Source organism: Bombus vosnesenskii, unplaced genomic scaffold (assembly GCF_011952255.1).
Source record: "Bombus vosnesenskii isolate JDL3184/JDL3185 unplaced genomic scaffold, Bvos_JDL3184-5_v1.1 scf7180000013314, whole genome shotgun sequence".
Classification (NCBI taxonomy): domain Eukaryota; kingdom Metazoa; phylum Arthropoda; class Insecta; order Hymenoptera; family Apidae; genus Bombus; species Bombus vosnesenskii.
The window spans coordinates 535807-557567 of record NW_022882960.1 but is presented as its reverse complement, the minus strand read 5'-3'; the positions used below and the strand labels follow the sequence as shown (position 1 = coordinate 557567).

General features: G+C 27.1%; 7 protein-coding genes across 16 annotated transcripts; 3 read left to right on the top strand and 4 right to left on the bottom strand.

Moving 5' to 3' along the window:
- Nucleotides 1-151: 151 nt before the first annotated feature.
- Nucleotides 152-2665, bottom strand: LOC117235160 (glutamyl-tRNA(Gln) amidotransferase subunit B, mitochondrial). Of its 5 annotated transcripts, none has more exons than XM_033496925.1 (10): nt 2432-2658; nt 2211-2355; nt 2034-2147; nt 1720-1892; nt 1482-1630; nt 1157-1410; nt 887-1069; nt 672-808; nt 496-619; nt 152-424 (listed from the first exon to the last, which is right to left on the bottom strand). In XM_033496925.1, exons 1-10 carry the CDS (start codon nt 2521-2523, stop codon nt 209-211), a joined length of 1587 nt encoding a protein of 528 aa, XP_033352816.1. In that variant the 5' UTR covers nt 2524-2658; the 3' UTR covers nt 152-208. The 5 variants fall into 5 exon arrangements, with proteins under 5 accessions (XP_033352816.1, XP_033352817.1, XP_033352818.1 ...); XM_033496926.1 differs by having other exon boundaries at nt 1157-1392; nt 2432-2654; XM_033496927.1 differs by lacking the exon at nt 2034-2147 and having other exon boundaries at nt 2432-2661.
- A 573-nt stretch (nt 2666-3238) lies between these two features.
- On the top strand, nt 3239-4173 carry LOC117235165 (dolichol-phosphate mannosyltransferase subunit 3). Its single transcript, XM_033496939.1, has 3 exons — nt 3239-3480; nt 3746-3973; nt 4057-4173. The coding sequence occupies exons 2-3, from the start codon at nt 3746-3748 to the stop codon at nt 4114-4116; spliced, it is 288 nt and encodes a 95-aa protein (XP_033352830.1). The 5' UTR covers nt 3239-3480; the 3' UTR covers nt 4117-4173.
- A 424-nt stretch (nt 4174-4597) lies between these two features.
- LOC117235163 (UV excision repair protein RAD23 homolog B-like) lies at nt 4598-7981 on the bottom strand. Its single transcript, XM_033496933.1, has 6 exons — nt 7752-7981; nt 7607-7679; nt 7217-7379; nt 6794-6970; nt 6363-6694; nt 4598-6283 (listed from the first exon to the last, which is right to left on the bottom strand). Exons 1-6 carry the CDS (start codon nt 7815-7817, stop codon nt 5997-5999), a joined length of 1098 nt encoding a protein of 365 aa, XP_033352824.1. The 5' UTR covers nt 7818-7981; the 3' UTR covers nt 4598-5996.
- Nucleotides 7982-8673: 692 nt separating this feature from the next.
- Nucleotides 8674-12227, bottom strand: LOC117235111 (cell cycle control protein 50A). 4 transcript variants are annotated; one of them, XR_004493624.1, is made up of 6 exons: nt 11951-12227; nt 10732-11550; nt 10498-10663; nt 9861-9917; nt 9034-9138; nt 8674-8895 (listed from the first exon to the last, which is right to left on the bottom strand). XR_004493624.1 is itself a non-coding variant. In XM_033496844.1 (5 exons), the coding sequence occupies exons 1-4, from the start codon at nt 12000-12002 to the stop codon at nt 9905-9907; spliced, it is 1050 nt and encodes a 349-aa protein (XP_033352735.1). In that variant the 5' UTR covers nt 12003-12227; the 3' UTR covers nt 8969-9138; nt 9861-9904. The 4 variants fall into 4 exon arrangements, 2 of the variants coding, with proteins under 2 accessions (XP_033352735.1, XP_033352734.1); XR_004493623.1 differs by lacking the exon at nt 9861-9917; XM_033496844.1 differs by lacking the exon at nt 8674-8895 and having other exon boundaries at nt 8969-9138.
- Nucleotides 12228-12792: 565 nt separating this feature from the next.
- On the bottom strand, nt 12793-15818 carry LOC117235069 (ATP synthase subunit alpha, mitochondrial). Its single transcript, XM_033496747.1, is given in 8 exon segments — nt 12793-13284; nt 13361-13478; nt 13569-13713; nt 13798-14182; nt 14258-14611; nt 14751-15100; nt 15193-15303; nt 15625-15818. Coding segments are annotated over 8 exon segments (1644 nt in total). The 5' UTR covers nt 15691-15818; the 3' UTR covers nt 12793-13169.
- Nucleotides 15819-16448: 630 nt separating this feature from the next.
- On the top strand, nt 16449-18699 carry LOC117235068 (guanine nucleotide-binding protein subunit beta-5). 2 transcript variants are annotated; one of them, XM_033496746.1, is made up of 6 exons: nt 16449-16791; nt 16880-17069; nt 17164-17300; nt 17371-17489; nt 17570-17927; nt 18032-18699. In XM_033496746.1, exons 2-6 carry the CDS (start codon nt 16964-16966, stop codon nt 18359-18361), a joined length of 1050 nt encoding a protein of 349 aa, XP_033352637.1. In that variant the 5' UTR covers nt 16449-16791; nt 16880-16963; the 3' UTR covers nt 18362-18699. The 2 variants fall into 2 exon arrangements, with proteins under 2 accessions (XP_033352637.1, XP_033352636.1); XM_033496745.1 differs by having other exon boundaries at nt 16859-17069.
- A 201-nt stretch (nt 18700-18900) lies between these two features.
- On the top strand, nt 18901-21416 carry LOC117235067 (ubiquitin carboxyl-terminal hydrolase 14). Of its 2 annotated transcripts, none has more exons than XM_033496742.1 (6): nt 18901-19081; nt 19190-19368; nt 19466-19930; nt 20047-20316; nt 20397-20685; nt 20765-21416. In XM_033496742.1, exons 1-6 carry the CDS (start codon nt 19066-19068, stop codon nt 21037-21039), a joined length of 1494 nt encoding a protein of 497 aa, XP_033352633.1. In that variant the 5' UTR covers nt 18901-19065; the 3' UTR covers nt 21040-21416. The 2 variants fall into 2 exon arrangements, with proteins under 2 accessions (XP_033352633.1, XP_033352634.1); XM_033496743.1 differs by having other exon boundaries at nt 18930-19081; nt 19177-19368.
- Nucleotides 21417-21761: the final 345 nt, after the last annotated feature.

Genomic DNA, 21761 nt, shown 5'->3' with positions numbered 1-21761 from the left:
TGAAATATTTATTTCATATTTGGTTTTATATTTGTGATTTACAATTTATAAAAAATAAATTTTTTTAGAAAGATTGCTAGAACGATTGCTTATATATTTCGTATAACAGTCTTAATGCGGTGATATGTAAATATGTTAAAAAATAGGCACATTTAATTATTTATAAGTTATTATTAAAATGCTTCTATTATAAAAATAACATTTGAAATTAACTCAATAATCTTGTCATGATTTTTGACACTTTGACCATATCTGCACGATCCTCAGTAAGTATAGCTGCCTTGTGTAGAAACTTCTTATATATCTTTCTCTTTCCTGCTTTGTACTTTTTTACCAATTCAGGGTTTGCTTTAAGTATTTCTGAACATATCAGTTCCAATTCCTTTTCATCCGATATTATAAACCATTTATTTTCTTCAACAATCTATATATGATAAAACATTATTAGAATTCATTAATATGTAAAAAATATAAAGTAATTTAAGTTCTTTTCACCTGCTTTGGCATTTTATTTGGTTTGTTGACTAATTCATTTAATAACTTTCTTAATGTCCGTCTATTTATTACTTCAGCTTGTATTAAGTCCATCAATTCCTCTATATACTCCTGATTATTAACACTAAAAATTCTATGTATTAATACATCTTTTTAATTTATTACAATAAACTTACCAAAATGTAAGATTCAAATTATAGTCATCCATAAATGATAAGACGTCAGAAATAAAAAGTTTAGCCACCAACTGAGGATCACGATGTTTACCATTCTTTAAGATGTCGCAAAACAGTAGAAACAAATCAAAATTACTCTAAAAGTAAAAGTTATTTAATACACATAATGTATGCTTAATTATAATTTAATTTAACAGTTCAGATATTAAACATACTGTTATTGCTACAAGCGTGTCTGGTGTAAGACCCTGGAGTAAATTTTTACGTATTTGTTCTGGCAACTCTGGTAATTGCTCTTTTAAAGATGGTACATCAATTAAATTATACTTATTTTGTACATTTCTCTTAATGTGTAAATATAAGGGAGGTAAATTAGGTTCAGGCATAAAACGATAATCCTAAAAGGTAATAAATATATAATGTTCCTTATGTTAAAAATTATTACAAAAATTAAGTAAATATAAACTATTTTAGTTTGTGATTACATGTTTGTCTTCTTTTTCACGCATGAGAATTGTATTTTTGTTTATTGGATTCCATGCACGAGTCTCATTAATAACTTGTCCTCCTTTTTGTAGAATTGAAATTTGTCTTTTTATCTCATATTCTACAGCATGGTTGAGAGCACTTATACTTCCAATGTTTTTCAATTCTGTTCGAACGCCTAAAGGTGCATTAGGTTTACTTACAGAAACATTTGCATCAACCCTTAAAGCCCCTTCTATAAATGCAAAACAATCTATTTATTTCTAATTAATAATTATTCATAGATAAACATTGCATGTGAGAATAAAATCCAGTTTACCAAACCTTGCATTTTGCAAGAACATGTGCCTAACAATTGTAAAATGAGACACAGTTCCTGTACAAGAGCTGCTGCTTCTTCTCCATTTGTTAAATCTGGCTCAAACACAAATTCCATCAAAGGTATTCCAGCTCGATTAAGATCAATTAAACTTCTGTCACAAATGAAACAAAGCAACATATAATTTATCGTATTATTTTACAAAATATATTTTAATTATTATAACAAAAAACTTAATAATGCCTTCCAAAAACTTCATTATGAAGACTTCTCCCACTATCTTGTTCCAATTGTATTTGTTTGATTTTTGATGACTTTGAATAAGATTTCTTGTGCAATCCAGATTTGAATACATTAAATTTAATTTTTCCATTAACAGCTAAGGGCTTCCTTTGTTGTGTGATTTGAAAGCCAGCCTATACAAAACATTATTAATAAAATATATGTAAAATAAAATGAACACTAAATAGATGTGTATTTTATATTACTTTAATTTACTTTCAATAATTATGTTTTAAATAATGAAGTTATTATAAAGTATATTTAGATATATTTACAGGCAAATCAGAATAAAAATAATGCTTTCTTTCAAACATTGAAACAGCATTTACTTCACAAGAAAGAGCCAAAGCAGTTAACACTCCAGCTTCTACACATTTTTTATTTAATACCTATAAAGACAATACAATGAGAAATTACTGAATTACTTTTCAAAAATATTTACTATACTTTACTGGCATCGTCCCAGGTACTGCACAATCAAACAATGATACACAGGAATTAACTGAATGATTAAAACTTGTGGGACTCCCAGAAAATAATTTTGATTCTGTTGAAATTTGTGCATGTATTTCCAAACCAACTGAAGGTTTCCATTCTCTAGCATATAAAAAACATTTTATTGTTTCCATATGTAATGTGATGTATTTTTCAAGTAATTTTTTAACATACTTACAGATTTGTAGAAATAAATCGTACACAAAATTTCCTGTATGTATTTTTATAATACTTTTTTATGAAATTACTAATTCTTCTATATATTAACATTTCTGAAAACTTATTTTATAAATACAAAAATAGAATATGTTTTTTACACTTAAAAATATGACTGTAATAGGTAATTAAACAAAATGGATTTATATAATATTGTGTTGGCAACTAAGTGATTGCGGATTTTGTCACTAAGTGGTATTGACAAAATCCGCAATCACTTAGTTGCCAACACAATACTATGTTTACTACATAGATATGAATGTTAACTTACTGAATAACAAAGTTTATATACATAACTCACCTTTAAAATGAAGATAGTAGTTTTTGTCTATTATTATACATACATGTTCATTCAAATCTTACGTAATTTTAATCGCAATAAACATCTGTTATCAAACATACGTGTATGTATTATTCTACTTGGGTATTAAATTATCGATACATCGAAATTTCAAATTGTATATGAGTAGTATAATATACAAATTTTATATTTTCAAGAAATAGATTGTATTTTCAAATTTTTATTCTTTATTACAAATTTATTTATTGCTTAAATTATAAATAAATGAAATGGAAAGTAAATAAAATATAGAATGTAAACCTCCAATAAATTAGTGAAACTTGACAATATATAATTTTGCAAATTCATTTTTTGTGCTACTATTTTAAAGTATACCTTTAACTATAAATTCATACAATTTGTATTATTCTATAGATTGAAATTATAATAGATATTATAAAAACAAAAGCCGTTGAATTAAGATACAACAACAGTGCTATTGTGGCGCTATCATATGGTAAGGTAGGAAGTTTGAAATCAGATAGATTACTCAATACACGTCACATGTTTGGTTCATCACATAATGATACATATTTACACGGTGTTTTTGTTGAAATAATGTTTAAAAAATAGTGAGCAATTAGTCTTGAAATTAAATCAAAGCGTGATTAACATATATAAGAAATATATACAGCATTACCCATTTGCTATTACAAAATTTGAAAATTAAGGTATGTAATTTAAAGTAATCTTATTCCTCACATTTTATTACTCTTTCTATTGATTTTAAGATATTAAATAATTCATCCTCAATTTGATGAATGTTCTCAAAAATTTAACCTCATTAATCTCAACATACATATTTTTTACGACCTTTAAAAAATAATAAATAACTATAAAAACTATATCACAAAACTATACAATTTTAATTATTTATTGATTTTTAATGAGTATTGATGAACTAATAAATTTATATAAATATACTTTAAATTGCAGATGACAAAACTAATGGAGTGGCTTTTATTTGCTGTTTTATTTTTTAGTATATGGATTGCTGCAATTACTGAAAGTGTTAATTTATCATTTATCAAAGAATGGAAACAATTTGTCCTCCTTCTTCCACCCATTGCTTTATTTGTATGCAGTCTATATGCAGCTACTATTATTTTATATAGAGTTCTTACATTTAACAACTGTGAACATGCAGCTATTGAATTGCAGGAAGTAAGTTTAAAAATGGATATAATCCATTTTATTAGTATCATTACATAAAAATTTAGAAACAACCATTTCATAAATTTTTTTAGCAAATAGAGGAAGCTAAGAAAGATCTTCAGAATAAAGGTGTGGTCTTAAAGTGCAAGTGAATTAACTTATTTTTATATAATATGTAATCCAGTAATGCATATTAAGTAATTAATATATGATTATTCTATTTATGGATGTCATATTTATATATATTTTTTATAATAATAAAATTGTTAAATTATAGAAATTTAAGAATTATAACACAAACAAGTGTTTCTTGCATGTAATTTATGTACATTAATAAGCTCATTGTGCTTATTAGATAAGAAATAATGGATATTAATATGAATAGCTATTTTTTAACTTCTACGTAAATTCTAATGTACTTATTTATTACAAGCATAATAACAAATAATCTGATCTTGTTCAATAATATTTTTATTTATAATGCTTTATTATTTTTGGTATTTGACATAAGGAAAACTAAATTAAGATATTTTTATGACATAAGATTTATATAGTTTTACTCTTTATAACAGAAGAATCTTTAAGGCAATTATCAATTGTTATTGCATAATAATAAACATTCAATCTTACGACAAAACATTGAAACGTATAGTTTATTTATGTAGATTTGTATCTTTTTACATACATATGTATGTATAATAAAATGAAACTATATTCTAATCTTCAAAATTTAACTTGCCTTAATTATACTTATATCTGCTTATATGTATATACCAAAAAGGGAAACTAATATATTCATTTGTGCCTAGACTCATCATTTTTATTTATTAAATATGCAATTTTGCAATAGTATTTGTTTTACATTGTGCTATATTTCTAATAAAATTTTAATATCAGTACTAGTATCTTAAAAATTCGAACGATTCCTAATAAGTTACATATTACTATGTTAAGGCTACAACCTATTGAATGCAGTTTCATAATATTAATAATCTCATTGCCTTCACTTTTATAGAAAGTTAATTGTAAATTTTTTTTTTAGATTCATAGTTCTTGTATGTCAACTTGTATTTATCTATTTAAGATATTTCATATATGATTATTTCTTATTAACTAACTAGTCATAAGTTAATCGAGCTTTTTTCAGATGAAGAATGGATTGAGATATCGAGGTCAAAGCAAATTTAAAACAATATATGTGTATATGTTATTTAAATTTTCTTTCTTTCCACTTGAGAATTTCTTACATTTCGTTATTTGGTGACAAATGAAATGACTTATAATGTGTTATTAATGAATAACTATCTTCACCATTTTTGTTTAAAAAATACGAGACTTTTTTATACATACATACATAGGCGCAAGTTATACGCAAGTACACACATATATACATATGCAATCATACATATACGGATGCACTTACATAATTTTTATATTAGAAAGCCTATCAAATGTACAAAATGTGCTTGTCATGTACATACATATGTTTTAAATACACATATATCCTTGTTCATTTATGCAGATTTATATGTATGTGTAATTGTACAATAGCTCCATCATATAAATACTACAAAGTATTTATATTTTTGTATATCAATTCTTTAAACAAGCAGGCTTTCTTATATAAAAATGTAATTACACTGTTTCATATATTCATAAAACAAAAAGTTTCGCCAAAGAGTAATTTTCAGACTGCAAGGATGGATTATGACACTTGTGCAAAATATCAAATTTCAATCTCAAAATATTTAAAAAAGTGTAAAATTATATATTTTGAAACTGATAATTTAAAACTATCAAGAATTTAACGCATAAAGTATTTTGGTATATAGTCTCAGTAAACTTGTATGATTTATCAAATATGCCAATGTAAGATTAGCACCTAGCTAAAGGATTAATGTAACATAAATATATGTGCACACTTATATACAAAGTAAAGATGACCAGTCCAAAATAAAAAGACGCCTGTGTAATTACCCACCCTATATCAGTCCTTTAACTCCTTATTATGAAATCAATAAAGTACGTTACTTCAGTCATCAAGACTTTGTGACAGCAAAAAGTTAGCAGCCAGATTTTCATTTTTTTCACACGCAAAATAGGCTTGTACAACTAAATGCTCCGGAAATCCTAGTGCCTTCAGCCTCTCAATAGCTTCTTTATCCTGAGGTGTTACCTGAATTACAGAAGCTTCTACATCCGATCCTGCTCCTATACCAGCGCCAAGACCTCCACTTATACCACCAGGAGCAGTTGGTGGTGTAACATTAGCTGCGGATACAGGTGTAGTTCTCCCTCCTGTACCACCAGTAGTTTCTACTACTCCAAAAGAGGTATATAACATAAGAATATTCATAAACAAGTAAATGAAAATATTTTGATTTTAGCAGAAACTCACCAGGCTCATTAAGCATACGCACAAATGCTTCTTGATTTTGTGAAATAAGTTGTAACAGTGCAGGGTTAGTTTGTCCAATTTGTTGTAGAACAGCATTTAATAACTGAGGATTTTGTTGAATGACTTGACGCATTTGTTGAAATTGAGGTTGCATTCGCAAAAACGCTAGTGGATGCTGACCATGATCTTGAAGTTGTTCTTGTGCTTCAAGTTGATCTTCTGGTAAATCTTCAAAAAGCTGAGCTGGTATTCCTGTTAAAAGGTATTCAACAGCCCTATCAGGATTGTTGAAACTTGCTCTCAATGCTTGTTCAACTTGTTCACGTTCGTATCTAATATAGATAAATTGCATTAAATAACTAAACTGTAACTTAAGAAAAATATAGTAATTAAATGATTATAACTTCTTTTTTTATTGAACATATATCTACCCCATATCCACAATATTGTTCACCATAGTATTATAATCTTCACCCATTAACAAGGCACTTTCAGCTTGACCTCCAACACATCCAGCAGTAGTACTTGCTTCAGATTGCTCTTGTACAGTATTAGTAGGATTTGATGCTCCCTGAACAGTAGGGTTTGAACTAGGTTGTGCTACTGAGCTATGACAAAAAACATACATATTAAGAATAACTCTATATAGCATGACTAAACAGACTTTTTCTGATAAATTAATCTAAGGAATTGAATTATACAAAAGATAAATCTTCATAATCAATGAAGAATATTATTATGACATATTTTTAATTTTTTTAGTGTAACATATTCAAATAACATTTAAATTTTTATTATTAAAGCTGGAAAATATTCTTTAAATGTATTTCTGTCATAATACTTTAAATTAATACCTGGTTGTACTACTTTCTTCTTTATTATCTGTATTTGTAGTATGTTCCTCTTCAGTCGTTGTATGTCCATTACCAGTTTTTAGTTTTGTCACCATAACAACTATAAACTTCTTTTCATCTATATTATATTCCGCTAATGGGTGATCATCTGTTAATATTTTTCCTATAAAAATAATGTTACATTAATGTATAGCTATCATTGTACGATAACAATAATGTTAATAAAAATGAAAATGATTCCAATGTCTTATAATTTTTTTATTTAAGTTTGTATAAATAATGGATATCGGAATAAATTTAATCCAAAAATGAATTAGTTTATAGATACGTAAATATATTAATAAATTTGCAATTGTGTGAAAATAAGGTTATGTAAGTCATATCCCTCACCAGCATATATTAACTTTTGATATTTAGCAGGAAAACCTTTTTGAGTCTCAATCTTTTGTTTCAAATCTTTTACCTAAAAAAGACATAATTAAAATCTATTGTACTTGAAATTCACTATATAAATAAATTTACTATATTCACTTACTGTTTGCGATGGATCAATTTCTACTGTAAACGTCTGCTGCTGCAAGTTTTTTAGTGTTATAATCATATTGTTAAATGAAGAATTACTGATACGTCGTTGATTAATAAAGGAAACTTTGAAGTATCTGGAGTAGTAAGGGTGTAAAGATGTTTTGGTAAAGATCTTTTCAGCGATGAGTCGGCACTGCTTAAAGCAACTTACAAAATGCTTAACTCAGACTAGTATGCAGCTGAAAACATATGATGACATAAAGCTGTATTTCCATTACTGAAGACAGTTGAATACGTAAGGTATGTACTAAAATAAGGCTGCATCAATTCAAAATAATTTGATTAATCTAATTTGTATCAATAAATATTAAACACATATATATACAAATAGTTATATTTATTACTAACCAAAAGTCTAAAGTTTAGTTTTTAACATTATTATATTTAATTGATTTCGATGATAAAATTACTGAAACAACAAAAATATAAAAGCAAAATATAGTAACTAACATATTTACAAATTAATACATATGTGTATGTATATATATATATATATATATATATATATATATATATATATATATATATATATATATATATATATCCACAAGTAATTTAATTTTAGAAATAAATGTGTAAGTACATGAATGAAAGTTATTGTGATTCTTTTATTTATACATATATTTATACATTTGCGAATAACTAGAATAAAACTAAAAATAGTTCACAATAAGTTATAACTTGAAAATGTACTATATAATAATGTATTACACATAAAAATTTTAAATGTATTAAGATACACAAAAATCATATTGTTTCTATTCTAATATTGTGGCAAATCATATTTATAACTTTTATTTGTTTCTAACCAGGTTTCAGTGAAATTATTTAATTTGTTAGAGTTTCAAAAATATAGAAAATTTGTATGTTACCTTTTTTGATGTTTTTACATCATTCTAAAGTGATTTATACTTTGAGTATCTCAATACATGTACATAAAATATATATAAATACTTACAATCTTACGTTCTATGTTCTAATAAATGTTATAATCTTATGTTATAATATATATTTTATCATACATAAATACTATGTTGACATTACATATTGATTTTTTATATTCTTCATAACAACAGAGAATTATAATGTTCCTTCTATAAAATAACAATTAATATAAGTATAACAGAAAAAATAGATTGAGATATCTACTAAAAAAATACATGAATTAATAAACAATTTTTATTAAATATACATCTTATAGTTAAACTGAATTATTTTATATTGACACTTACAAATTAAATGCAGGATATCCAGAATGTTCTTCAATTTTTATAACAACTATGTATAATTATTCTTGATATGGTGTATTTGGAGTCACATTTATCATCTCTGTTACACTAAAAAATATATATCAAAATTATATAATGAAATGACATGAAATTAAGGATGAAATATTAATATCGAACTATTAAATTATTCATTAAATTGCAAGCTTAATTCTATAAAAAGAGGCAAAAAAATTTAATAATTCAATACAAACAAAACATTTTGATTAATTCTTAACAAAATATCTCATACAACGTGATAAATGTTCTATGCCTTACCTTCTAAACAATTACATGCTATATTTCTAACTATTTTTATATATTATATATTTAAATACAAAAATATAGATTTATTTGAAGTAATTTACTTAAATATAACAATGTATGATAAAATACATATGTAGAATGATGCTATATTAATTTTTTTTCTACATTACTTTAAAATGATATGACATTAACAAATATATATTGTGCAATGTATAAACATGAATAATATGCAATGAATAATATGAATTATTGATAAAAAGATATCAGTCATATCAATATAGTCAGTCATAGTTATACAGAAATTCTGAAAAGCCAAAAATAAAGAACAACAGGTATAATAAATACATAACTACATGCACATAATTGGGCTTAACTCATAAAATAATTAAATACAATTAAATACAAGAGTACTCGTGAAAAATTGTCTAAATTTAGTATTTAAAAGATATACTTCAAGCCATGTTATGTATAAAACATTAATTAACATTCTTGCAGGATAGACATAACACAATATCACAAACACTTACAAGAACAATTACGGTGCCCTAAGCATACTTTGTTGCAGTCATCTTTACATTAGTTTGCTGTATAACATACATTATATAACGTTATATAAGTTTATTATCAAATTTAAATTTAAAATATATAAGAATATCAACATTAATACAAAAATTAATTAGAACAAGAGTATTTTCCATTTTTATTTAAATATTCTCAACCTCTTCCAATTCATTGTTTAAAATAACACATAATATAAATTTATAGTATTTTCAAAATTGGTAAAACCTTACTATATTATAGTGGTTAATGTATGCAATAACTATCAAGCTTACCGATTAATTACCAACTATTTTCTCAAAAAAGTACATATGATGAATTTAAGTTTAAATGTACAGTCAAATAAATTTGTTGCTTACTAACACTTAGACAAATGTTTTATTAACTTTTTAAGATAGCTTGATAGTAAATACAATATGATGAATGTAGATGAAAAAGTATATCTCTTTTCTATTTATATTATAATACTTTTGTTAAAAAAAGAATTCATTTATAGAGCAACTGCATTTTTTAATTTTTTTTAATTGAAGCCCCTTTTAAGCACAACACCATTTAGTAAAAAGTGAAGAAGAGAAAATATAATGTAATATATATATTAATGTTTACCTTTTAGAACATTTGATGTGTATTATTAATAATGTAATGCCTAACAACAAACAAATACATCCTACAACTATATAAGCAATGCCAAGAAAAGGATTCTTTCCACCAAGAAGAGAAGTAGTGCTTAAAATCATTCTTTTTCTGCCATCAAAGGCAGACACAGGATATGCTACAAAAAAAATATTCATTTATAAAGTCATTTTCAATAAGTAATATATATTGATAACTTTTACTTACTATAATTAACAGTAAGTGTATAATTCCCTGCTACTAGACCTTCAGTGAAGCCATCTACTGTATGATTTACTCTGCGGTAAAGTTTTCTAAAAGTAGGCAAAGCAGCAGTTCTCATCCAAACAATCAAGTCTTCATTTTGAAAACCATTATTGCTTTCATTTTCATTATCTAACTCATAAATATATTTATCCCAATTTTTTGGTTTTGTAAAATTCTTAAATACTTCTCTTAAGTTACCCTCTGGATTTCTAAATTTAATATTTTTATCTGAGGGCCAAGCTATACCAGTCTTTAATAATGGTACAGGAGCTTTGTGTTTTAAAGAAAATAATGTTAAATCATCACTAAATAATGAGTTAGCAATAGCACCACATGGTACAATAGGTGTTTCTCCAACATAAGCAAATGGTTCACAATCCCCAGAGACATCAGGACTCAATTTTCCTAACAGTTGATTATCATCTCTTGATTTTACATATCGTCTGTGATTCTGATAAAAATTAGTCAAACCATAATACATATAAATTTTTCCATTGAAGTCAGAAGGCAAAGTAAAATTTATTTTACAATAACAAGGTTGACTATGACCTTCTGCTATAATATCCGCACATTTAACAGGCATTCCTTTTGCACGAAAGATATTTGTAGAATTACAATCTGTATAATCTAAAATGTATTCTTTAACTTGATCAGAAAAATAAAGCAATCCAACTCCAACTGGTATAAAAGCAATCCCAATCACAAAAAATGTTGGTAAAACAGTCCCAGCTGTAAGTATTGGTTGCCAAGCAGGTAAACGTTGCTGCTTAAATGCACTGTCTGTATAAATAAAACATATTATCTTTATTTAAAACATTAATTTAATATAAATATATATTGGATTGTAATATAAATAAGTTTAGTCAGATAAAGAAAAATATTGAGTTTAACTTTAACTTACTTAATGTTACAACCTAATATATTAAACTTACATACTATACAGATACTACTTATATCGTAACAGAAAATGAATAGAGAGAAATTGAGTGGGCATTTAAATAATACATGTATGGGAGATGTACAATAAATATTTGATTTTACAATAAGAATTTTATATTTTAATATAGATAATGAAACACTTGTTATTTCTACTACTACATTAAGTTTTTTATAAAATCTTCATATATAGATATCAAATATAACCTAACAAGAAACTGAAATTTTCGTATAACAAACTTACCAGAAGGTTTCTTTGTTTTAGGTAACGAACTAACTTCGTTAATAGAAGTCATACTTATTTGTTAAAGAAATAATCTATTTTTTTATCAAGAGTTTCAACAATTGAATACGAACATGTGTAAAACTGAGAGAATATCAATTATTTGTGAAACTCCTACTCCTACTTACATTAATTACATATATAACATGACATGACTCCTATATGACGACAGAGCATAGAACAATAATGAACATAGTCAACACAGATAACACGTTAAAAATTAAACACACACTTTTTGAATTAAACGTTTTTTTTCAATCGTGTTAATTTTATTATCTGCAGAAAATGTTCCTTAAATAATTAGTAGTTACTTCAGTTTCAAAGTTTTTATATATTTACTCATTATAGATTCGTAACATTTATTGACTTAGATAATTGTTACTTGATGTTGATCCTTGCTTATCAAGGGACTTTTTTTAGTTGTGCTCATCCTGTTAAAGCTAGTTAAATATTTCTATGATGAAAATTTTTATAATATATAAAAACATATATCTTTAATAATGTGTCCTACTCGTCCCTAAGTAGCGTATATTAATAAGTATTAATATACGCTAGTAACTTTTAGTTTTAAATATATATATACTATTAAATTAATTTTTAGAGATCATGACATTACTTACTTTAATCGGAGGTGGATCAAAATTTGAAATAAATAAGTACTTTTCTATTTCTTAAAAATATGTTTCTTTTATCCATGTATTTATTAACTAGGGACACAATGTTTAAAATGACATAATTATGATACACATTAAAGTAAAATATCGTAGGAAAAATACAAAAAAATTAGCGCTACTGTTCTCAAATGTTGGCTAAAAATATAATTTATTGTAAAAATAAAATGTAATCATACATTATAATTACACAAGAGAAATAAACGACACAGATTTGAAAAAATTCTAGAACTTTATTACTCATTTGTTAACTTCCCCATATCTGCTATGTTTAAAACATTTTTCAGGAGAAGTATCTGTTTAATTACCAAAATCATATTCTCAATTTTGTCAACAGTCAACATGTAATGTGTGTGTAACTATTGTGATATAATGTTTAAATATGGAATTCTTTGTAATGATATTTATAATGTGCAAATAGCATACACTAAAAATGCTTATGATAATGAATATTATTTGCACATAGCTCTTGCATAGCAGAGAATTATTAGTTATTTCATATTGACACTTTAGCCTGAGAAGGAAGCAAGGAAGTCAGTAACAACTTGCTTTAATTTAGCATCAGAAGCTTCACTAATTGTGTTGTCTTTAGCAATAGTGTTTAAAAGATCTCGTTGAGTGGTTCTGAAAGAATATAAGATTAAGTAAATACAAATATAGTAAAATATATTTAAACAAAATGCGTATGTAAATTAAATACCTAATATGGGCGAGGAATTCTTTTTCAAAAGCTGTGATTTTAGAAGGTTCCATCTTATCAAGATACCCGCGGACACCACAATAGATAACAGCTACTTGTTCTTCAATAGCCATGGGTACTGAAAGCATTAATAAATATTTTCCATTTTATTCAAAATTTTGTTAGTCTTTTGTAATTTAAATTCATTGTATATATTATCAATTTGTACCATATTGTCCCTGTTTTAGAAGTTCTGTCAATCTAACACCACGATTCAGCAATTGCTGAGTTGCAGCATCCAAATCAGAACCAAATTGTGCAAAAGCTGCTACTTCACGATATTGAGCCAACTCCAATTTCATGGATCCAGCGACCTATTAAATAAAATATAAAAGTTATTTAAAATGTTCTTTACTAAATGTGTATGCATTTATAAATTTATACGAGATGTACAATACTTGTTTCATAGCCTTAGTCTGAGCAGCAGAGCCGACACGAGATACTGATAAACCTACATTAATCGCAGGACGAATACCCTTATAGAACAATTCCGTTTCTAAGAAAATTTGTCCGTCGGTAATAGAAATAACATTTGTGGGAATATAAGCAGACACATCACCAGCTTGTGTCTCGATAACAGGCAAAGCTGTTAATGAACCACCTCCCAAACTTTCATTCATTTTAGCCGCTCGCTCAAGAAGAAGACGAGTGGGAGATAGAATACATCACTCAGGATAGGCTTCCCGACCTGGTGGTCGTCTCAACAGTAAAGACATTTGTCGATAAGCAACAGCTTGTTTCGACAAATCGTCATAAATAATTAAAGCATGCTTTCCATTATCTCTGTAAGGAAATCATTATAAATTGTTCCAGTATCATGTTTATATAAAAGAAAAAAATTATTTTATATAAATATACCTGAAAAATTCTCCCATTGCACATCCAGAGTATGGAGCCAAATACTGAAGAGGTGCTGCATCAGAAGCAGTTGCAGAAACAATGATAGTATAATTAATAGCACCACTGTCTGTCAAACGTTTTACTATTTGTGCAACAGTGGATCTTTTTTGGCCAATAGCAACATAAATACAGTACAACTTTTTCTTCTCATCTCCAGCATCATTAAATCGTTTTTGATTAATAATTGTATCAATAGCAAGAGCAGTTTTTCCAGTTTGTCTGTCTCCAATGATTAATTCACGTTTACGACCAATAGGTACTAGGGAATCTACAGCTTTGATTCCAGTCTGCATAGGTTCTCTTACAGACACCCTGATAAAATATATGTACATATATGTATATATATATATTATATATATATATATATATATAAATAAAGTATGTATAATAGAAAGTTATTGGAAGCACAATGCAGAGGTAATAGCATCTATATAAAGAGATACATAAATACCTAGGAATGATGCCAGGTGCTTTGGTACCAATACGGAATCTCAATTTACTATTAAGTGGTCCTTTACCATCTATAGGATTACCTAACGCATCTACAACACGTCCCAGCAATTCCTCTCCAACCGGAACATCAACAATAGCTCCAGTACGTTTGACAATGTCACCTTCCTTAATGTGTCTATCATTGCCAAAAACGACAACACCAACATTATCAGGCTCCAAGTTCAAAGCCATGCCTTTTAATCCTGAACTAAATTCCACCATCTCATCTGCTTGAATATTTTTTAAACCATAAACACGGGCAATACCATCACCAATGCTAAGCACTCTTCCAGTTTCTTCAAGATTAGCCTATAGATTATGTAACATTTGATTGAAATTTGTGTTATTTATATATACATAAGTTATTGCACTATAAATATTAATAAGCTTTATTACTTTACCTTAGCGGTTGCGCCAAGAATACGTTCTTCCAAAATGGAAGAAATTTCAGCAGAGCGCCGACTGCTAGATACATGGAATTTGGAAGAGGGTATAGCAAGGCGCCATTTGACCTACAATGTAAAATTAAAACATATTGTTATTACATACTATAAAAATATATTACTCATATACTTATTACATAACTTGATACTATTCTGTTTATGTAATCTGTCGCAAAGAGCAAAATTTGTGACGTATATTTCAACTGTCACAAAATTTCGATAAAAGTGGTTGTAATTAATGAAAGATGTTTCATTTCCTTAAAAATGAAAGTTAATATAAGAAACGTACGGGTGCATGTGGTTATTGCAAAGTGAAAAATGTCGGCATGATCCATTTAAATATTCTTTCATAGACAAATTAGAAAAAAGAAATTATGTATCTTATATTACCTGAACCGTAGTATTCGACAATTGTCTTGCGATCGAAGGAGCCAAACGTAAGGATTGAAGAGCCATTTTGGTATATTACAAGCCCGTTTACCGGACTACGGGTTTCAAAAAGAAAAGTGAACAAGACAAGACCGAGCCGAAGAAACGTCTCATGCAGCCCCACTCCAATATTCCTACCGACAGGAAGTCGATATCCATCGACCTGCGCGTAACCTCGTATTCAGATACATATACTAATTCATAAATCTAATGTTTTCGTGTTTTATAATGCATGAAAAGTATATTACATAAGCTATATTTCAAAAAAATTTTTTAAAGCATATATATAATTAATTAACTTCATCGTGTATAAATTTGAATACAATAGATTTTGGGTACGAGGTTACCTGCAATTACACGATGCTACTAAAAACAATTGGCGCCAAATTTTAGATTTAAAATAGATATCATGCAATAATTTCATGTTTATTATGAAAATAACGTTACATTAGAGCGTCTATTTTCACATATATAAATATATAATTAATATTTATGATATAGATATAAACAAATAACATATAATACGAAATGCTACTTTTATATATAACTGTGATACATTTTGTCATAATAAAATATATATATATATATTTAATATCGTATTTAGATTTTCAACATGTTGAAAATTTTATAATTGTCTATAAATTAAGAAGTAAGTAATTTACTACCTAAAATGCAATAGGTAGTATATGTATATATCGCTTAATATTCCTTACATTCGGTAGTGTAAGACCAGCATAATATTGTAATAATAAAATATTTTTTCTAATAATAAATTTTATTAGAAGAAATTAGGATGCAAAATTTAGGCGTGTAGCTTTCAGTTTGTATAAAAATTAAGCAATTTTATTACTTTTATGAAATGTCATGTTCAGGTTAAGTTGATTAAATATGAAAGCGTCATTGCACCGGCGCTAAAGTTTGTTATTGTTGTATCGTATTGATTATTGGACGCAACTGCTTATGGAGTATATGTTAACAAATTTTTTATGCAATAGCAAATGAGAAAATTATACAAAAAGAAGTGAGAAGAACAGAGAAAGTATATTCATGTGGAAAAATATCTATTGCTTTATTAATAACTACATTTGCACTGCAGTTATTTTCCGAGGTCTATAGGTGACAGGACAGGTAATTCATTGTTTATACTTTATACTTAACAATATAGAAATTGTTTTAATTAAAAGTCACATTTTAGATAAAGGAAAATTTTTTGTAGCAGCATTTATACAAAAATGTTACCTTGTTTAGTGGAATAGTATACTTTCTGTTAAGAAATATTTAGTATTCTATAAACAGAAATATGGATTCTGTTACTGAGTCAGAACATATAGAGAAATTAATAAAAGAAGCTGAAAGCCTAAAAATACGTTTAGAAGATGAACGACAGAAATTGAACGATATTACCCGTAATATTAACTTTTAATCTTTGCATCATAATGTAATAAAAATTTATAGGAAAATCAGTTATAGTAAAATATAATAATTAATATTATATTTCAGTTGCTAGTGTAGCAGATAGACTTGAAATAATTAGTTGCATTAATGTAAAACCACGTCGTGTATTAAAAGGTCATCAAGCAAAAGTTCTTTGCTCTGATTGGTCACCAGATAAACGTCATATTGTATCTTCCTCACAGGTCAGGATATACCTAAAATTATTTTTTATTTAAACTTTTAATATATTTCTTAATATAAAAATGGCTTCAGGATGGCAAAATGATAATATGGGATGCTTTTACAACAAATAAAGAACATGCTCTTACTATGCCAACTATCTGGGTTATGGCTTGTGCTTATGCACCAAGTGGTACTCTTGTTGCTTGCGGGTATTAAATGTATTTAAGATTTATGAAATAACAATAATTTTTTAGTAACATGTTAAATGTTATATTCATTTTTTTTGTAGGGGGTTAGATAATAAAGTAACTGTATATCCTTTGAGTCAAGAAGATGATGTATCAACTCGTAAAAAAACTGTTGCTACACATACATCTTATATGTCTTGTTGTGTATTTCCTAATAGTGATCAACAAATTCTAACGGGTTGTGGAGATAGTACTTGTTCTTTATGGGATGTAGAAAGTGGACAACTGTTACAAAATTTTCTTGGTCACTCAAGTGATATTATGTCTATTGATTTAGCACCAAGTGAAATTGGTAATACATTTGTTTCTGGTAGTTGTGATAAAATGGTTTTGATATGGGATATGCGGACTGGTCAATGTGTTCAAAGTTTTGAAGGACATCAATCTGATGTTAATTCTGTATGTAAAAATTTATCTTTATTACTTGTGAAATAGATAATGTTACAAGATTAAGCTAATGCTATTATAAGAAAATGATTTGCATCATGTTATGTTGAGTTTAGGTAAAATTTCATCCAGGTGGTGATGCAGTGGCAACAGGTTCTGATGATGCAACTTGCCGTCTTTTTGATCTACGTGCAGATAGAGAAATAGCAATTTATGCAAAAGAAAGTATAATATTTGGAGCAAATGCAGTCGATCTAAGCGTTAGTGGACGTTTACTGTTTGCTGGTTATAATGATTATACTGTAAATATATGGGATACTCTAAAATGTCAACGAGTTGCGTTTTTATATGGACATGAAAATCGAGTATCTTGTTTACGAGTTTCTCCAGATGGAACTGCTCTTTCAACTGGAAGCTGGGATTCAACTCTACGAGTTTGGGCTTAATTTTAATAAAATCACATCTATTATCTTGCCATATTGTTAAATAAAAGTTATAATTTTTTCTGTGCAAGATATAAATTTTAGAAATTGTATGACGACGTTACATTTTGTTTTTAATTAAAGTGTTTTAAACTGATAAGATACATCAATATTGTAACATAAAAAAATATTGTTATAATTATTATACATACATTGTAGAAAATAAGTGAAATTAAAAATCGTGATTATCACGATCATAACAATGTGATAGCTTAAAATTAATAATTTTTAGGCTGGTCCTAATTTATAGGAAATTCTGCAAATAGAATATCTATTTAATCAAATACAGTATTATCTTGTATGAAACTTAATAAAAATTTAATTCATGCATATTTAATATTATTTGCCACTTTTTTCATGCATTATTCAATTTAAATTACATAAAAAATACAATTATATGAGATATGATATAAATTTCTTAATTTTTCAATCAGCTGGCCAGCTACCAAGTATACTATACCAAGTATACTATATACTATATTTGAATGCTTGTATCTTGCATACATATGTATATGTGAATGGGAGTGTAGATGTACATACGTATGTATAGTACGTGAATGCCTGACGGTGCAGTTTATGCATGTTAATAATCACCAGTAAAAAATATTTTGTAAATTAAGTGGTATAAATTAAAGAAAAACCAAACATACTTAAATAAAAGAGAAGAAATGCCTCAATACTCGAGTATGTATTGGAAAAATTCGAGATATTGAAAGACTAACCTTAAATTTTTTTATTTAATTTTATATCGAACGGTTTTCAGTATTTGATATGTAAAGTATTCTGTTTTAGTTAAAGTAAAATGGGGAAAAGAACACTTTCCTAATGTAGAAGTTAATACAGATGAAGAACCAATGTTGTTTAAAGCACAACTTTTTGCACTGACAGGAGTACAGCCTGAAAGGCAAAAAGTTATGTTAAAAGGAATGACATTAAAGGATGATGATTGGGGCAATATCAAGTTGAAAGATGTAAGGAATAATAGGACTAATGTTTCTATGAATAATAAATATATTTTACGACTTAAAATCAAAGAATAAATCTTTTATCATTTTAATTTTTTTATAGGGTATTACTGTTTTAATGATGGGCTCTAAGGAAGAAGATGTACCAGCAGAGCCAACTGAAAAACCATTATTTTTAGAAGATATGAATGAATCTGCATTAGCTACTGCTTTAGATTTACCAGCTGGCTTGACAAACTTAGGAAATACTTGTTATCTTAATGCAACTGTACAGTGCCTAAAAACTGTTCCAGAGTTGAGAGATGCTCTAAAGAATTTTTCAGGAGGGCTTGCAGCTGCTGGTAGTTCATCGCTTGTACCTGCACAAAGTATAACGGCTGCGTTAAGAGATTTGTATGATAGTATGGACAAAGGATCATCGTTGCCACCTGTTGTCCTTGTCCAAATGATGCATCTAGCATTTCCAAGATTTGCTGAAAAATCTGAGCATGGTGGATTTCAGCAACAGGATGCTAATGAATGTTGGACTGAACTTATTAGAATGTTGCAACAAAAATTACCAGCGAAGGTGACCCAACTAAGTGACCCAACATTATGTTTTAAACTATATATATAACTAATAATATATTTTAAATATTATACCTATATAGAAAAATTTTATTCATATGTGGTAATTAATCGTAGGAAAATCCTGTTGCCTTAGAAAATAATGGACAAAGTTACAAGCCACGTTCATTAATTGAACAGTATTTTGGAGGAACATTTAATACAGAGTTAAAATGTATAGAATCTGAGGATGAACCTCCTACTAAGGGAAAAGAAGAATTTTTACAATTGAGTTGTTTTATTTCTACAGAGGTTAAATACATGCATTCTGGACTTAGAAATAAAATGCAGGAGCAAATTACAAAAATGTCACCAACTCTTGGCAGAGATGCAGTGTATACGAAAACGGTAAAAAATATTATACAATACAAACTTTTATGTTTTAATCCATTAATATTTCCATTTAATGAAGATAATATATTTTACAGTCAAAAATTAGCAGATTGCCAGCATATTTAACAATCCAATTTGTACGCTTTTATTATAAAGAGAAAGAAGCAATTAATGCAAAAATTCTCAAAGATGTTAAATTTCCTCTTGAATTCGATGTTTTTGAATTGTGTAGCAGTGAACTTCAAACTAAACTTACACCAATGCGAGAAAAATTTAAAGAATACGAAGATCGTTTAGTGGAAGAATCGCGTAACATAATCAATAGGAAAGATAAAACAGAAAGTAAAAAGAAAGTTAAACAAGAACCGTTTTGGTTTCCAGATGGTAATAAAGTTATACAGAGATTAGAAATCAATAGTAAACTAATATGTTTGTATTGTTATATATATTGTTATAATTACAGATATAGGATCAAATAACAGCGGTTATTATACATTACAAGCAGTCCTAACACATAGGGGACGATCAAGTAGTAGTGGCCATTATGTAGCTTGGGTTAGACAGAAAAGTGATACATGGTTAAAATGTGACGATGAGAACGTTACCGCTGTAACTAGTGAAGAAGTACTAAAACTTAGCGGTGGTGGCGATTGGCATTGCGCATATGTTCTTTTATATGGTCCAAAAATTTTAGAAGTACCTGATTCAGATGACAATGAGGATTCACTTACTAAATAATTCTTATATATATAACCAACAAATTTCCATAAAGATTAAGACAAATGGAACACAGTTCCAACTTGCATCTATTCGATAAAAATGCATTTTTTTTTATACAAACGGTCATCAATATAATTTCAATATTAAGGTCTATAGAATACCATTCGTAAAATCAATGGCAGTTATTTTCTACTGAATTATAGAAATCTAATAACGATGCATTACGTATATAATTTTTGCATAATGTGAATACGCAAGATCTATGTACATTCATTGATTTTATACGCTTAAAAAAACGTGGTGATAACGAATCTTTGAATTACATAAAAATAGATAATTGTAAACCATTAAAGTGTTCTTTTATAACATTACAATAAAATTGCAATTAAAATTAATTTCATCCATATTTAATTTAACTTTAGAAAATATATTGAAAATATATGAACGTGTATAGTATCCTTATGATATACAATGTAAATATAAATGAACTATCATATATTCAAGAGATATTTATATTTTTAACTACCATTATAATTTCGTATTATTCACTAGTGCAAAAAATGAAAGAAGTTGAAAATTTAAATATTTAAGACAACATTTTTAAAAAGTTATTATATGAGTAAGACTAAATTTTATTCTATTTGACTTAGTTCAGATTTATTGAAAATTGGAATTTCTACTTTTTTATTACTTTTATCACCTTCCTCGGATATGTTTTTATGAAAGCATTTCCAAAAAAT

Coding starts and splice junctions, on each gene's coding strand:
- LOC117235160 (XM_033496925.1), bottom strand. CDS start 2,523: ATGTTAATATATAGAAGAATTAGTAATTTCATAAAAAAGTATTATAAA. Junction 1,893..2,033: donor ATTTTTATTCTGATTTGCCT/GTAAATATATCT, acceptor TGTTTTGTATAG/GCTGGCTTTCAAATCACACA. Junction 1,070..1,156: donor GTGAAAAAGAAGACAAACAT/GTAATCACAAAC, acceptor ATTACCTTTTAG/GATTATCGTTTTATGCCTGA.
- LOC117235165 (XM_033496939.1), top strand. CDS start 3,746: ATGACAAAACTAATGGAGTGGCTTTTATTTGCTGTTTTATTTTTTAGT. Junction 3,974..4,056: donor CAGCTATTGAATTGCAGGAA/GTAAGTTTAAAA, acceptor AAATTTTTTTAG/CAAATAGAGGAAGCTAAGAA.
- LOC117235163 (XM_033496933.1), bottom strand. CDS start 7,817: ATGATTATAACACTAAAAAACTTGCAGCAGCAGACGTTTACAGTAGAA. Junction 7,380..7,606: donor TCAAAAGTTAATATATGCTG/GTGAGGGATATG, acceptor TTATTTTTATAG/GAAAAATATTAACAGATGAT. Junction 6,695..6,793: donor AACAATATTGTGGATATGGG/GTAGATATATGT, acceptor TATCTATATTAG/ATACGAACGTGAACAAGTTG.
- LOC117235111 (XM_033496843.1), bottom strand. CDS start 12,002: ATGACTTCTATTAACGAAGTTAGTTCGTTACCTAAAACAAAGAAACCT. Junction 11,551..11,950: donor TAAAACAAAGAAACCTTCTG/GTAAGTTTGTTA, acceptor TTATTTATACAG/ACAGTGCATTTAAGCAGCAA. Junction 10,664..10,731: donor TACACTTACTGTTAATTATA/GTAAGTAAAAGT, acceptor TTTTTTTTGTAG/CATATCCTGTGTCTGCCTTT.
- LOC117235068 (XM_033496746.1), top strand. CDS start 16,964: ATGGATTCTGTTACTGAGTCAGAACATATAGAGAAATTAATAAAAGAA. Junction 17,490..17,569: donor GGTACTCTTGTTGCTTGCGG/GTATTAAATGTA, acceptor TTTTTTTTGTAG/GGGGTTAGATAATAAAGTAA. Junction 17,928..18,031: donor ATCAATCTGATGTTAATTCT/GTATGTAAAAAT, acceptor TGTTGAGTTTAG/GTAAAATTTCATCCAGGTGG.
- LOC117235067 (XM_033496742.1), top strand. Junction 19,369..19,465: donor GCAATATCAAGTTGAAAGAT/GTAAGGAATAAT, acceptor ATTTTTTTATAG/GGTATTACTGTTTTAATGAT. Junction 19,931..20,046: donor AACAAAAATTACCAGCGAAG/GTGACCCAACTA, acceptor AATTAATCGTAG/GAAAATCCTGTTGCCTTAGA.